Source organism: Netta rufina, assembly GCF_964035555.1.
Source record: "Netta rufina genome assembly, chromosome: 11".
NCBI lineage: Eukaryota > Metazoa > Chordata > Aves > Anseriformes > Anatidae > Netta > Netta rufina.
Window position 1 is genome coordinate 4,361,405 of NC_140134.1, and position 14,548 is coordinate 4,375,952.

The 14,548-nt window shown below is 42.0% G+C and overlaps 1 protein-coding gene across 1 annotated transcript in view; it reads right to left on the minus strand.

Annotated features, from left to right (window-relative positions):
* Window positions 1-308: 308 nt before the first annotated feature.
* Window positions 309-14,548, minus strand: part of RFX7 (regulatory factor X7) — a 54,229-nt gene continuing 39,989 nt past the window's right edge. Inside the window, exons 6-9 of the mRNA XM_084293365.1 lie at window positions 12,501-12,585; window positions 11,602-11,809; window positions 8,448-8,743; window positions 309-7,492 (exon numbers count right to left, since the gene is read on the minus strand). Coding sequence (XP_084149491.1) covers window positions 4,187-7,492; window positions 8,448-8,743; window positions 11,602-11,809; window positions 12,501-12,585 — 3,895 coding nt within the window. The 3' untranslated portion in view covers window positions 309-4,186. The remainder of the gene's footprint in view (window positions 7,493-8,447; window positions 8,744-11,601; window positions 11,810-12,500; window positions 12,586-14,548) is intronic.

Below are 14,548 nucleotides of genomic sequence, written 5' to 3' on the forward strand. Positions count from 1 at the left end.
GGATAACTGCAGAATTGGCACATAAATTCTGCAAATTCTCTCAACAGATTACTCTGACGGCACAAACTACTCAAGGTTTCCAAGGCAGGAAGATTCACCTTCATGCACAGCTTGAAGTGTAAGCCTGGGCTCAGCACCTGCAGCCAGTCAGTACAACCACACAGCTGTGATGTCTTCACACAAACTAGGATGCTCTGTATCTTAGGCCCACCTTAACATACACATGAAGAAAAAAAATCCAGAAATCATTTTAATATAAAATGTTTTTATTGTTTTTGAAAACATTTAAAAAACAATTTTTGAGCACTTTCAATAAAAAAAATAACTGAAATGCTACTGCAATATTCAACTACTGTAGTTTCAGCAGTACAACAGACAACAAAACACTGGGGAAGAGGGGGAAAACTGGATTTCCTGCATTAAATGAAAACATGGAACAGGGATTTTTCTTCCTTTACGGTGCAGTAAATAAAGCACAGTATAGTACAAGACTATTATATGAACGTCAGATGCACTGCACAAGAAATGCTTTCCTTCTTTTCAGTTCAGAAGTCAGTGCTTATTGCAATTATTTGCAAATTATTTACTTCATGAATTCTTATCATGATAAAATGATGCAAAAATGTTTCTCAACACCCGAACAATAAAAAATAATCCAAGAAAAGAACATATTCAACAATAACTAAGCTGAATTAGTTAACATAAAAAAGTAAATAACTTGTGAATAACTATGCTCACATGGTTAACACTGGTTAACCAGTTTCAATACAGCAAAATAAAAAAAATAAAAGTGGTTACAGGAATATATCTAGTACTGTACAAGATTAAGTCATTAACACTCATGCACATTTTGTGATCATGTATTAACATGGTGAAGCAAACTAAACTTAATTTTTCCTGCTGTAATATTCTCATGTAAGAGAATAAGAAATAGACATCTCATTGAGATCAATGCACATTGCTACATAAGACAATTTCACCTGTCACTTTTAATGACATTTTGCCTTTTAATAATGAAACACATTAGAAAGTTTTTTTGTTTTATTTTTTAATTTTTTTTTGAGTGCGTTTTTTTTTGTTTTGTGTTTTTTGTTATTTTATTATTATTTTTTTAATCTGTGGGCTGTATTTGTTGCATTTATCCTAAGGAATGTGCCTGCCACAGGTTCAACAGAATTTTAGTGCAATATATGAACCCAGAAAGTTTGCTGGACTAACCAACCAAATTTAAAGTGTTTGCTGCAATACAGTACACAGGGTACAAATTCACTAGTTCATATACTTTAGCAAAAATTGCTAGCAAAATAATTCATTTCTAATGTTATTAGGAAGCCAATTATGTAAACAAGGGGTCAGAACTGTCTCAAATTCTTAGTTTTGGAGTATCTGACACAGGCTTCCGTTTGTTAAAAATCAGAGAATTTTCCTTTGGGTATTGCATACTTTGGTGTGCAGTAGTGCTCTGTCTCAATGTAAAGAACTAACTAGCACTAAGTATAGGGACCTAACAGAATATTAGTTGTAACACCAACATACGAACACCTATAAATTAACACACACCTATGTACAAAGCTGTGCCTATGCCTTGGGTTTCACTTGAAAGAATCCTTACTGAATTGAACGTTTCTTAAATTTAATATACATTTGCTTTAAATCCACTGATTATAGAATATACCTGCTAATTAAGTCATGTGTTAGCTTCAATATAATGTTTGTATTTAAAAATAATTTAAAAGGTACTTTTAAAAACCTTTGGTGACGGCTGCATAATTTAGAGTGCATCAGCTTTTTAAATCTACTCTTGCTTTACTGAGAAATGTTCTGAAGAACCAGAAGTTAGACAAAAACTTGTTTACACCAAGCCCACGTCGGTCTCAGTGCCAGCGCCGCGGAGGTGAGGCCAGCACGGCACGCAGACGCAGATGGCTGCAGCACAGACGTCCTGTCCTGCCCACCACTCTCCCCTGGCAGGTAGGGTTTACGTATTCACAGCACTTTGCACAGGGTCAGAAAAGAGAGGTGCTGGATGTGTCTCAGATCCAGTGAAGTCAACAAGAGGATGGTCAGCACCTTTCTGGCTAAAGGCCACAGGCAGGTAGAGAATTCAAGCCCTGCCTTCAGCAACTTCTGTCTAAAGGAAAAATGGTTCCAGCCTTACTGACAGACAACTAACAGAACTCTACACTGCGGCTTTTGGAGTCCCACTTCCTTAAAAAAAATTAAAAGTGTCACTTGGTCTGAAAGTAAACCGCACCATCGCACATCTGCGTTTTAAGGAAGGATCCAAACTCTCCAAGTCTGTTCCTAATGAAGCGTCAAAACTTCTGATGCAAGCACAGTGAAATCAGGCCACATGTAAGGTGCTATAGCTTATCGCAACTGCTCATCCCTGAAGAAGAGGCCACAGACTGGGTGTCAATCAGAGCAAGAGCAAAAGAAGCCATGGTACACCTGGAGTGCCAATGCAACATCACAATTTGAATCAAGCACAGCCAAAAAATAAAAAAATCCAGTCCTGAGATCAAGACATTACCAGAATCTCAAGAAGGAGGGGAAAAAAAGTCACCTAAAAATGTGAGCATCTCTTCCTCAATAAATCTAGGAGGGCTTACTGTGCCTTCCTATTCATAAATTCATGACAGCTCATTCAAAGAAGGAATGCAAGAGAGGAAGATGTTTTCAGTTCTACTTTCAGTTTTGTACATACCAGTTCACAAGATAAATAATCGATTCTATACTAAGCGTAAGGGATGGTACTGTAGCATCCTTAGTACAGTTCTTTTGTAAAAGCTTGCCCCTGCAAGTCCTCTTTCTAACAACAGGGTCACGGGCTAGTTAAGAAACTCTCTTTTCATCATTAGGGAAAACCATCTCATGCTGATAAAACAACAGGTCTTTTTTGTTTCGTTAAGGGAACTAGTAAGGTAGAAGTCTAAATCCCATTCTCTAGCTAAGGAGTATTAGCAAAAATGAGATTCATCTGTCCTCCCAAATCATTCAATGAAAATGGAATTCAGCCTTCTAAAACAGTAAGCACTTTAAAAAGTTTTACCCAAAGAAAGATCACATCTGACTGTGTATCTGTAAAGTGCCTGGCAGTATTATGGCTCTATATGAAGTCTTTTTAGATCAACCACATTTTCTAATATTTTAGTTGTATTTTGTTTAAAACAGAAAGACAGAAAGGCTCAACCTACTGAAACATAGAGAAAATAACATCTTCCTACACCCTCCACTATGTTAAAAAAGAGCAAATTTAAAATCGAATCTTTAAAAATAGTATTTTAATGAGCTCCAACAGCTCTTTTGTTTTTAAAAAGAGGGAAAAACATCACATTACTTCTTTAGCTCTGATAAATAATCAAATAGTACCTATCATTTTAAAATAGGGTGTTACTCCTAGATTACATCTCAGTGCTCAAAATCTTTTCCCATGAATTTTACCTAGTATAAAAACACTGAAATGAACACTAAAATACCAAGTATAACGTCAGGAACATTAATGGATAAAATAACTACATAGATCTGTATCTCTTAAATAAAAAGTTTAGTGCATCTTTCTTTTTTCCTTGATCATTCCTGTTAGTTTTCCTGTCTCTGCATCTTACTAGAGATGTAAATGGCACCAGTGCTACGGAGATTTTCCACAGCTCACCACTGAGCAGTACTCAAGATGGCTACACAACGGTCAGGCACCTGCACGTCACCTGCTCCACCTCTACCCACTCCCCATCACCTACACAGCTGCAGGCACCCTGCCCTTCAGCCCTCACCAACAGAGGTCAGTAAGGATCATCTTCTAGAAGTAACAAGCAGTGTGGAGTATGGAAAGCCTGCTAACAAGCTCGACTTAACACCCACCCAAAGCCTCAACCATTGCTGTCACTGCTGGCTGGCTATTCACCACTTCTTTATTTACTACAATAATAAATGTTGAATGGGAAACACTATAAAATTCAAATTTTAATACTGGCTCTTCGATAGCCCATCACCTTCAGAGATTTGTTTAAAATTGGTAAGACTGCCTTTTCATTGCTCAAGTATGAGCAACTGTTACAGCAAACTTTTTTTTTAAATGCCACAAAACATAGCAAGTGTTTCTGCTGCAGGAGGCACTTCCATTAAGACAAATACAATACGTCTGTCTTTCAGATACAGTGTGCTACATACATATTATAAAACAAGATTAACCCAACATTTCAACAGCAGGATGATCCTTGCTCTCCATCCACTCAAAACCTGAAGTCATTGAGTTAATGGATTCATTGCAGATTTGTTGAAACAAGGGGTCATTTTTTAATTCCTCCAGTGTAGCATCATCATCTTGTCCCTGCTGACGACCTGGATCGAACAGTAGATTTGTGTCTAAAGTGTTCAGATCGTTAATGCTGCCTGAGAGTTCGGAAGACAACCTGATGTCGCTGGAAAAGACAGATGTAACGTTCAGATCTGATGCCACCTGATTCACCAGCTGCTGGTTTGTTGGCAGACTGTCCTCCCCTAAAAGGTCTTTTACAGTGCTGCTAAAATCTAATTGCTGCTCTCCGATGTCTGATTGTGCTTGGTTATCTCCAGAAGAGAAACTGATCTGATCGGTGCTGCTGTTTTTTGTGAGGTAATTTGGTGTTTGGAATTCATAAACTGAAGTGCTGGAATTAATCATATTTTGCGGGTTGGCACTAGGAAAAGCAGTGGATGTCTCTAAAATCTGAGTGAGATTCATCCTGGCCGTGTAATTTGAGGGCATGTTGTTCATTCCCAAACCTCTCACTGCATCATCGCTATCAGAATCAAGTTTGCTTAACAACACGTTGGTTATTTTTTTAGTGTTTGTTTGTTTCTGAAGAGACGGGAAGGCTGTCTGCATCATTACAGTCAACGGGACCGACTGGCTTCTCTGCGCTATGTTATTGGCACTGGTGTCTGCATGGATATTCGTAAAGACATTGTGAACTTCTGGAGTCACCGGGCTCCCAAAAGGCGTCACGTTGGAGCGCGGTATATTTGAAACAGGGTAAACAGTGCTTCCACTGAGATTACGCTGGCGATGGACAGCGGGGCTCACGCTCCGGCATCTCAGACTGTTATTGAGAGTGGAACTGGCTCCTTTGTTGTCCAGAGGAGCGGGAACAGCAAAACCCTCTTGCTTGGTAGTGTTACTTACAGGGGCTGCCTGGTGCTGCACAGGTGAAACAGGAGTCACGCGACCAAAGTGAGTATCGTGGTGGCGTGGCTGAGACTGGTACGACTGGCCAGGAACTGCAAACGCGTGAGGTTTCCTGAAGCGATCCTCCACCAGCTCCTGGTAGCTCGTAAGGATGCCGTGGTTTGCAACTGATGAATTGGTGACGCCACCGTACCCGTTATTCATCCACTCGAGTTTGGTTTTGTCCGGGTGGGTAGCCATAGGCCGCTGCATTGGCTTCACGGGGCTACTGGAAACAATGCTGGCATCGTGGTAAGCCATGCTGGAGCTTATGGGAGTAAACGCAAACGGGTTTCGGCACTCCACAGGACTCGGAGGGACGCTGCTGCTGCAGTTGGAATGCGGCGTGCCTATGGGCGTGTGCCGGCTGCTTCCCAGGGCGCTGTCTACGGGAGTCGTCTGAGCCAGCCTGGAGCAAGGGCTCTCTCGTGACACGTTCTGAGATCCAGAGATCATTTCTGAGGTGGGGGTCGGAGTCGGGGTGGGAGTGGGAGTTGGGGTGGGGGTAGGAGTAGGAGTGTGGATCGGAGTGCTGTTGTTATGGATTGAATGGTAGAAGTGTGTGCTGCTGGGATGAGATGACACAGGAGCTCCTTGAGCTGCTGTCTGGCTCTGAAGTGCCATTCCTAGACAACCCCCGTAAGGATGAGGATTATTCATTGACATCTGCTCCTCCATGAGCACCAGCTCCTCCACAATGCTGTCCTGGGTAAGGTCATCATCAAATGAGAAGAAGTTCTCATTTGACTGGGGGACTGTATGTTCAAACTCTTTCAGCTCGGACTGCAGAGGTAACTGATTCGAAGACTGTGCTTGTATTTGACCCAAGGAGGAGTCCTGGAGCTGGCTCTGTAGCTGCTGGTTGTACACATCCTGCTGCATGCCCTCACAGTGCACCGGCTCCCACGCAGACTCCTGTAAGTCACTAGAGCCAGAATGTCCTGCGATAGTCATAACACTGATATCCTGCTGCTGGTCACAATTCACAGATGCAAAGTCAGAGGTTTTGGTGATATGGTGCCACGCATTCGGGTTAAAGCTGCCATCAGATTTTGAATCATTTTCTATGATAAACATGTTTCCTTCCAATTTCACTTTTATATCTGGAGATGATGCTGATGCAAGCTGCTGTCCTAGAGTAGGATCACTGGTATTTAAATTGGTGCTCAAGGAACAGTCTGTCGCTACGTTTGCTGGAGCTGTGGAAGGTACGGGTACATTTACAGGTACCTTGCTGGGAACTTGAGCAAGTGTTGCAGTATTGTCACCGCTAGCTAACGATACAACCTTTGGGGCCTTCTTAACGCTGTTTGCTTTTTGACCCTCCACAGCATTACCAGCTGAAAGCTGCCCCACCAGTGGTTTCTTTACAGGTGGTACCTGGGAATCTTGAAGTGTAGAAGGTTGTCGCTTTCTTGGACTTTTAGTGCATACTTTGTCTTTAATCGTAGACTCACCAGTAGGAGGTGAACCAATGCTGGTGCTGGACAAGTGACTGGCAACTGAGAGCTTTTGAGTGCTTTGATTATTGCCTGCTGAAGAAACCGGTGTCGTCTCATTAGACTGGGTTTTATATTTGGTCCCTGCTTCTTCAGCTCCCTGATCGCAGCCCTTAACTGTTTTTGCCTCCACGACACCATCAGCTGAAACCTTCAAGGTTGTGACCTCAAAATTTATTTGTTGAGCAGGAGGCAGGCCAGGGGCTGCCTTTATAGATTTAGATACATCAGAGCTCTCTTGGCCCTGTACTGGGTTCTCATCCAGCAGTGCTTCTGGTTCCATTTTGATCTCAACTGCAGATGCAGCTACAACAGTGCTAGGTTTGGATCCTGGGGACTGAAGCGAGACAAGAGATCCATTTTTCATCTGTGGAGCAGCTCTCCCCTCTTCCACTGCTCCTGCAGTGCTATTAACTGAAGGTGTCTGTTTGACAGGCACACTACCGCTGCTTGGGGCGAGAGATATTGCTGTCATTTTTACCACATTTAAGGAATTCACATGTGGAGCTGGCACAACAGTCTTGATTGGGCTACTGGTAAAAAGCACCGTTGTGGGAGAGCGGATGGTGAGAGCACTGGTATTTGCTGGCTTCGGTAAGATCTGCGGGTAGCGATGTCGGGCAGAGCGGTCACCAACGGGGCTGGCAGGAACATTCTGGGGAGTCTTTGGTGACTGCTTGACTGATTGCATGTGCTGAGTGACCACCTGAACGTTGAGCGGCAGGACCTTGCTGTCTGACGATCCCATAGGACTTGGAGATGTCACCAACTGCCTGGTCCTTGGCACCTGTTCAAAGAGGAAGAGACACGGTGTGGTGATGAAGCAAGAAAGTCCTCCAGGCCCACAGACTACTTCATCCCCACGCATTTCAAAAGGTGAAGGACAACGCAGCTCAACACAGCAAAGCTAGTGACTTCAAAACAAAGCAAGCTCTTCAACTGTATACCAGGCAATTGGTATCTGTCTGCCTAGGATTGGTGGGCAGACACATGGCCTCAGTTTTTAAGGGACAAGGCACTGGCCTACACATTAGGCTTAAGAAAGGATTATTATCATACAGTCCTTCACCAAATAGAACAAAAGACAGAAATACAAAAGACAAAGAGAAAAAGATGCATTCAAAACTGCTCATTTTCAAGATTTCAAAAGCAAATCAAATCTAAGCTGAGTATCAGGCAGAAAAACTCCCTTATCTATTGAAATAAACAGCACAGCTAATAAAAAATAAAAACCTAAAAACAAATAACCTTCCTCCCAACCCCCCCCCCTTTTTTTTTCTTTTTTTTTTTTTGTCTGAAAGACAAAGAAGCTCCATATTTTCAGTTTCATGCAAAAACAAAATTGCTGGTGTCACCTAAGTATGCTGGGCCAATGCAAGTCAATCTGGATTCCAAATGAGGGGCTCAGTGAGCCACATGACCTGTGCTGGCTCTCCCATCTGGTTGAGCTTCATCCCAAGGGTCATTATGCCCACATATAACCAATATTGGTAGCTGAAATCCCACTATCAATGATTTCAAAGATGAACAAGACCTGTGTGATATGATCAGAATGCTGCTGCCTCCTTATCTCACCCAAACTCAGTCACATCGTTACACCACTCGTGGTGTAACAGTCACTGGGACAGAACAGCATCGAGGGACCCAAGTCTGAACGAAAACCAACATTCCTCCCTCCCACTGACATATCTACTTAACTACTTTCATAAGGGGGTTTCTCTAGAATTGCTGGAGAAGATTACCGGTATCGGGCTGGGGACAGCTGCCACAACAATACCAATGGGCTGAGGAGACAGGATTGCAGGGCTTCCATTCGATATACTCGTCACACCATTGGTTGCAGTGCCTTCCGTTTTCTTTGCTGGGGACTCTCCTGGCAAAGGAGACTGCAGTTTCTGTTCTTGCTGCTTCTTCTGGATCTTACGCTGCAGCTGCTGCTTGGCATCAACAGGAGATGACAGAGTTTTCACTTGTGGTTGGAAGGAATTGCTTTCAGCAGTAGGCATAAAAGCTGAGGGCTGGGGGATCCCTTTTATTCCTGAACACAGAAGAAGAAGAATGAATTATAACAACACATACGCAGTCTGTTGTAGTGCCACTTCTGTATCCAACTGCAGATACATAGCAGGCATCTCCACAACCATTCAGGGAACACCTCATCTATTTGTGCATGCTCGAATCTATTCAGTGTTTCAGTTTCTTTCCGTATCTGTGTCTAAACTCCTATCTGTTAGGCAAGCTGGCCACTAGCTGATAAATTTTATGTATTGGCATCTTTTTTCTAGTAACCCCAAGCTACGTATTTTGAATTACATCTAAAAACAATGCAATTAATTTAACTGACAGTAGAGGGCAGTGGATATATTTCAGAGGAATCTTTAAAATCCATCATCTACCATGTTTTTGTTGTTACCTATCTTGAAAGCAGTTTTAAAAATGAAAAATCTTTCCAGAAAGCTGTGGGTCTGTGTCACAGAGGAGCAGCTCTGAACAGATACTACCTACATGTAATGTCAGAATGGACTGCAACCAGCACGTGATCATGGACAGCGGTGAAAGAAGGGCAAGAAGAGTAGTGACAAGGGAGGAAAAGAAAACAAAAGAAGGAAAAAGGTGAAAAATGAGGGAAATTAGAATTATTTATTTATTTATTTTCTGGAGACAATGCCTTTGCTAATCACAAGCAAGCAATGGTGCTTCCAAGGAGAACACTATGGAGTTGGTCTTGTCTGTGCAGCTGGTACCAATTCCTGTTACAAAATCACGTCGCATCTATGATCTTTCATTCATTAACATTAAGAGGATAAGCACACTCTCTCAAGAATGGCCCAATTCTCTTGAATTGCCCTTCTAAATATGCTTTACCAGTTTCATTTATATTTCCATAGGCTTCTCCGTTACTTTAAAAGAACTCGATTATAAATCACTCATCACCATTTAAGGGCAGTAATTTGGGTTTAGATCCCCAGTACAAGCTCAAACACCTTCTTCTGGGAGCCCATCCTTTGAGCAGCAGCCTGCATGGACCACAAGAGCCTGAACTCTACAACACGTCTCCACGTTAAGTGTTCAATTCCCTCTTCACAGAGCAGTGAAACACCCAAATATATTGCTATTACTGGAAAATATGTGGTCTGAATACTGAAAGCAAGTAATGTTTGTCAGGAAAATAACACCACAATTTTACCTTAAAAAAAAAAAGCTTTATTTTTTTCCCTACCAGTTAGTACACAGAAACACTATAGTTCCTCATGATAAAGAGGAATGGGAATGAATATCTTATTTACCATGCCAGACCATAGAACCTCTCCTGAAATGAGTACCTGAGCTCCACAGGCATGCATTGGAAATAACCACCTTTTTCCTTGAAACACCACCTTCTCCTCAAGGAAGTAAGGGGATCCAGAAGGGGATCACCCCTGTCTTCAGCCTTGACCACCAGTTTCGATTTGAAATGCGTGAATTTGAAATCCATTTCTCTGAGATGTCGTGAAATACAAAGTAACTTTCCTCTTTACCTTGATCCTTAACAAAGATCTGACATCAAGTGCTGGAATCCCAGTTACACAAACTGCCTCTGGAGGGGGCTCTCCTGTCCCTCTCAGTGCCCCTCAAACCATTATCTCTAGTACAATCTATACAAACAACAGCTGACACACTTTTACTACCTGACACAGATCAAACATCTCAGGAAAATTTGCATCTGACATACCAGAAATGCCTGTAAGAAAATCTGCTCGGGAGAGAAAATTAAGATGGACAATTGTTTCCAAATGAGGACAAGTCATCAAACAAACACAGCTACACCAGCAGCGTGCCTACAAACCCCCACTGTCAGGGCACCCAAATCCTGATCTAGGATAGTACAGCTCGGTACAATTACTCGCATGCAGGGTTAACTCAAGTTAACCCTGCCTTTGAGTGCTTCGTAAGACCAGGGTCCTCATCAGAGGAACTGGAGAAGACCTTGGAAAGAGTCTGGGGAGACAGGTGTCCATCCAAGTGCCACAGGCAATCACTGCAGGCCGTGTCCCAGGAATCACCAGTCAGCTCATGACAGCACCACGCACACATCCCTGCCTTCCGTGCAGGGGTTTTTGACCTGAACGGCCAAGATGGACTGGAAGCCCCACATCCTGACTGCTTCCCACCATGCATGAACGCCTACCTTTCATTACCTCAGAGAATATGAGCTAGGAAACCAGCTTGAACAAGACCACTCAAATTGTATCATTAGTAATTTCCTTGACAGAGAATTTCTTGCTTCAATTTCTGTTGCTGAACTGTTTACTCAACTGTAAGGACTTCTAGAGAAATTGCTGAAGTCTGCTCAGTGACCAGCCCCACACTTCACACTGACTGTGATTACGTAGTAGCTTTAAGACCAACTGAGGTTTCTCTTCCCCCACTTCCCTTCCCTTTACCTTTCCCTCAGGCAGCAAGCAGTTCTCAAGAAGCACGACTCTATTTTACCAGACATTTTTATACCCAGTCCTTACGCGACCATTAACACAAATCTACTGCAGCAAGAAGTTGTCAGGCAAGCAAAAGGTTACCATCACGAACTAAACCTGAAGCCACTGCTTATTTTCAAATCTTCCTACCCAGACTACTTTCAAGAAAATAATTTAAAGCAATGCAGACTGAAATCAGTCTGGTTCAGCTAACATCTGTTGGAGAGGACTAAAATGCCAAGGTCTGAAGTGGGACACGTTCCTACTCAAAGCAGGGGAGACAAACCCAATCGATCCCTAAAGGTCCAGAGCTGTCCAGACACCTCAACTCCTCCTGGTCACCCCAGATTAAGATTAAAAGAAATCCCTCTGATTTAAAATGCCTTACTCTCAGAAAAAACACCCCCCATTTCATCGATTCAGAATGAAGTTAACTCATTACCTGCTGGTGCCCCTGCCATTACTGTTAAAGCTGCCATTGACTTGGTGCCGATGTAGTGACTTTTTACAAGGAAACGAGCCAATTCCAGGACTGTATCAAAAGGCTGGCTTAGCACTTTCTGGGCCCATTCGCAAACAAGCCGGCAGGCCGCAGAGACAACTTCCTCATCGGCACTTTGTAGCTGCCCAGACGGCTCTGTCCCATCCAACTACAACAAACAAAGAAGGAATGGTTACTTTCGTTATTAAAGGCCACTAAGGAGTGAACACAAGAACACAGAGCAAACGATGATTGAAAGCACACAGCAAGCTGAATGCGGATGTTCACAGTTTCTCATGAAATTGGGAGAATGAGACCACAACATCCATGCTACTAAACATTATATGCTGCTGCTTGTTTCCAAAGGGACCATGTGGAATTGCTGCTTCTGGAAGAAAATCAAAGCAGGAATCCCAACATTCAGACCACCTACAGTTGATCCTCCTTGCAACCAGAGTCTTGTCACCGCAGCAGCCGTTGTTCCCCAGGAACTGCTTCTTTTCCAGGGGATTCTCCTCTAACGTTGAATTATTATTATCAATATACAGTAAAGCCAAAACGGGATCAGAGTTAAATACATATATAAACACACCTTGTAGGTAGCAGTACTATGGAATTCTGCTTCACCTCTGATGTATTTTTTTTTTTTATACTAGTACTACAATTCTTTCTAGATTTTTATAGAAAACAAACAAACAAACAAACAATGATTTAGAAGCTGAGCATCATAAAGAAATTATTAAAAACTACACAGCTCTTCAATTTGCTTGGAAAACTTAAGATAGTAAGAAAAACTTAAGACAGTAAAAGTAACATAATAAATGTTAATTTGCACAAATACGTAGAAGTATATAACGTACCCCATCTCCAGTTTTATGAAAGTCAAGGTTGGGCAGTGTTGGCATATGAACAAAAGCCTTCTTCCTCAGTCCACTGTAGCAATATGTGATCAAGAATTAAGGTCCACATCATCTCTGCTTGTTAGGTGGCATGTAGGGAGGACGGGCAGTAATTCCTCCTATACCTCTCATAAACTTTATACCCAAACTCAGCCACAGCTCTCAAATTCAGTGTCATTAAACATAACCTCACAACAGCCCAGAATCCACAGCCTAAAAGTTCACATACAGTGTCTCTTCTCTATGATGAGCAAATCCTTGTCAAAATCACCGATTTTTCATTTTCTCTAAATGTGTATTTCTCTTCCCTAGACCACAGAGTTTACATTTTCTTACACTAATGTGGACAGAGCATAACTACAGTAAATTAAATGTAGGGTGGTTAGGCATTAAGGCAAGTGTGAAATAAAGTCATATTTTAATCACTCTGAATTAGAAACTTAGGAAACAGAACTGAAAGACAATCCTGTCAAGCTATAATTACATCATATAATTTCTTCCTTAAAATTTGTCTAGCTCCATTCAGAATGCTGCTATAAAGTTTCGAACTCCATTACTAGATAGTCCAACACTGTACTTAATGAAAAAAATAATGGACATAATTTCTTCATGTACAATTATGTGTGGGTTTTTTTTGGTCCCCTCTGAAGACGACAAATAATCCTGGGCTGTCCGCTAGCATTAATTCTCTTTGCTTACCATGCTTAGAGTAAAACCTTGGCAAAAGACAGTATTACAGTGAGTCCATTACAGGTAGTTCTTTTGATTGTTTTTTAATTAGAATGTACAACCTCCTTGAGGTCTTTCACCCTTTGAAACCCATCCTCACTTCCTGCAGTAGCTCAATCTATCCACTGCATCAGAGCAACATACTGATGGAGCAAGAGCTGGCCCTGTGGGACACAGCAGGCAGCAGGTTGCTTCATGGCAGTTTCCAAAGATTCTCAAGGGAAAGTGCAATTCTCAACTTGGAAAAGACTAAATTCTTGCGGATGAAACTACTTACTTGGAAAATCAGTAACAGTTTCTGTTTTTTAATGGAATACCTCAGCTTGCTAAAGACTAGACAGAAGCAGTTACCTGTGCAATAAACACAAACCATAGCTTCATCTCAGAAAAGCCTGAGAAAAATTTACATCCTTGTAGCCTTTTGATTTGATTACTGCACTTCTTTCCCAGCAGTGCTTCTTGTCCCTAAACTGAAACAGCAGAACCACCAGTGATATAAGCTGACTCTTTTCCATAGTACTTGCCCTGACTTGTTCATAGCGGCTGCCTGTTAGCTGATGAACTACTCTGTCTCAACATTTAACTGTGCATACTTATGCCTGTAACACTATCTTTACCTACACTATGACAACACCAATTTGCTGTATACTTCAGGCTCTGCTTTAAGTTACAGCTGAACAGGATAGTATTTTTGCATACCCTTCGGGAGAGTGAATTTCTCTACCACAGGCAAGAAGGGAAAGAAGTGGACTCCAGTTGTGGGCACAGGGAATGAGACCACAGTCAGTGGAAAGAGACATCGCTTCTCATCCTAGCACTTGCTCTGAATTGTCTTTTCTGTCTCAGGAAGTATGCACCATGCAACGAAGGAAGCAGCCTGTTCCCCTCACCCCTGCAGGACATGCCATCAATAAGTGACTTCCAAGTCTATAATCAGCTTTTTGACTGCTTCCCAGTAATCCCCTTTTCTCTTTCAAACAATCGAAAGAGTGGATTGAGGAGCTGCAGTTTTATGAGAGATTTGTAGCACCTCTTAAGAAGGATCTGTGGCTTTACAACTAACTTTTAAAGTACTGGTGTGCACAAGTATATAATGAAGCAAGAAATGTTTTGATAATTCTGAACTGCTAATAAAATACTATTGTATGTACGTGAGGCAAGTTCCTCTACTTCAATATTCCTCTTCACACTATGTGATAAGGCTTTTTTGGTTCCTCACTGTTGTGACAACTAAGCTTCCCAGAAAGACAGTGTAACCTAAATTTACTATCTTGTTTCTT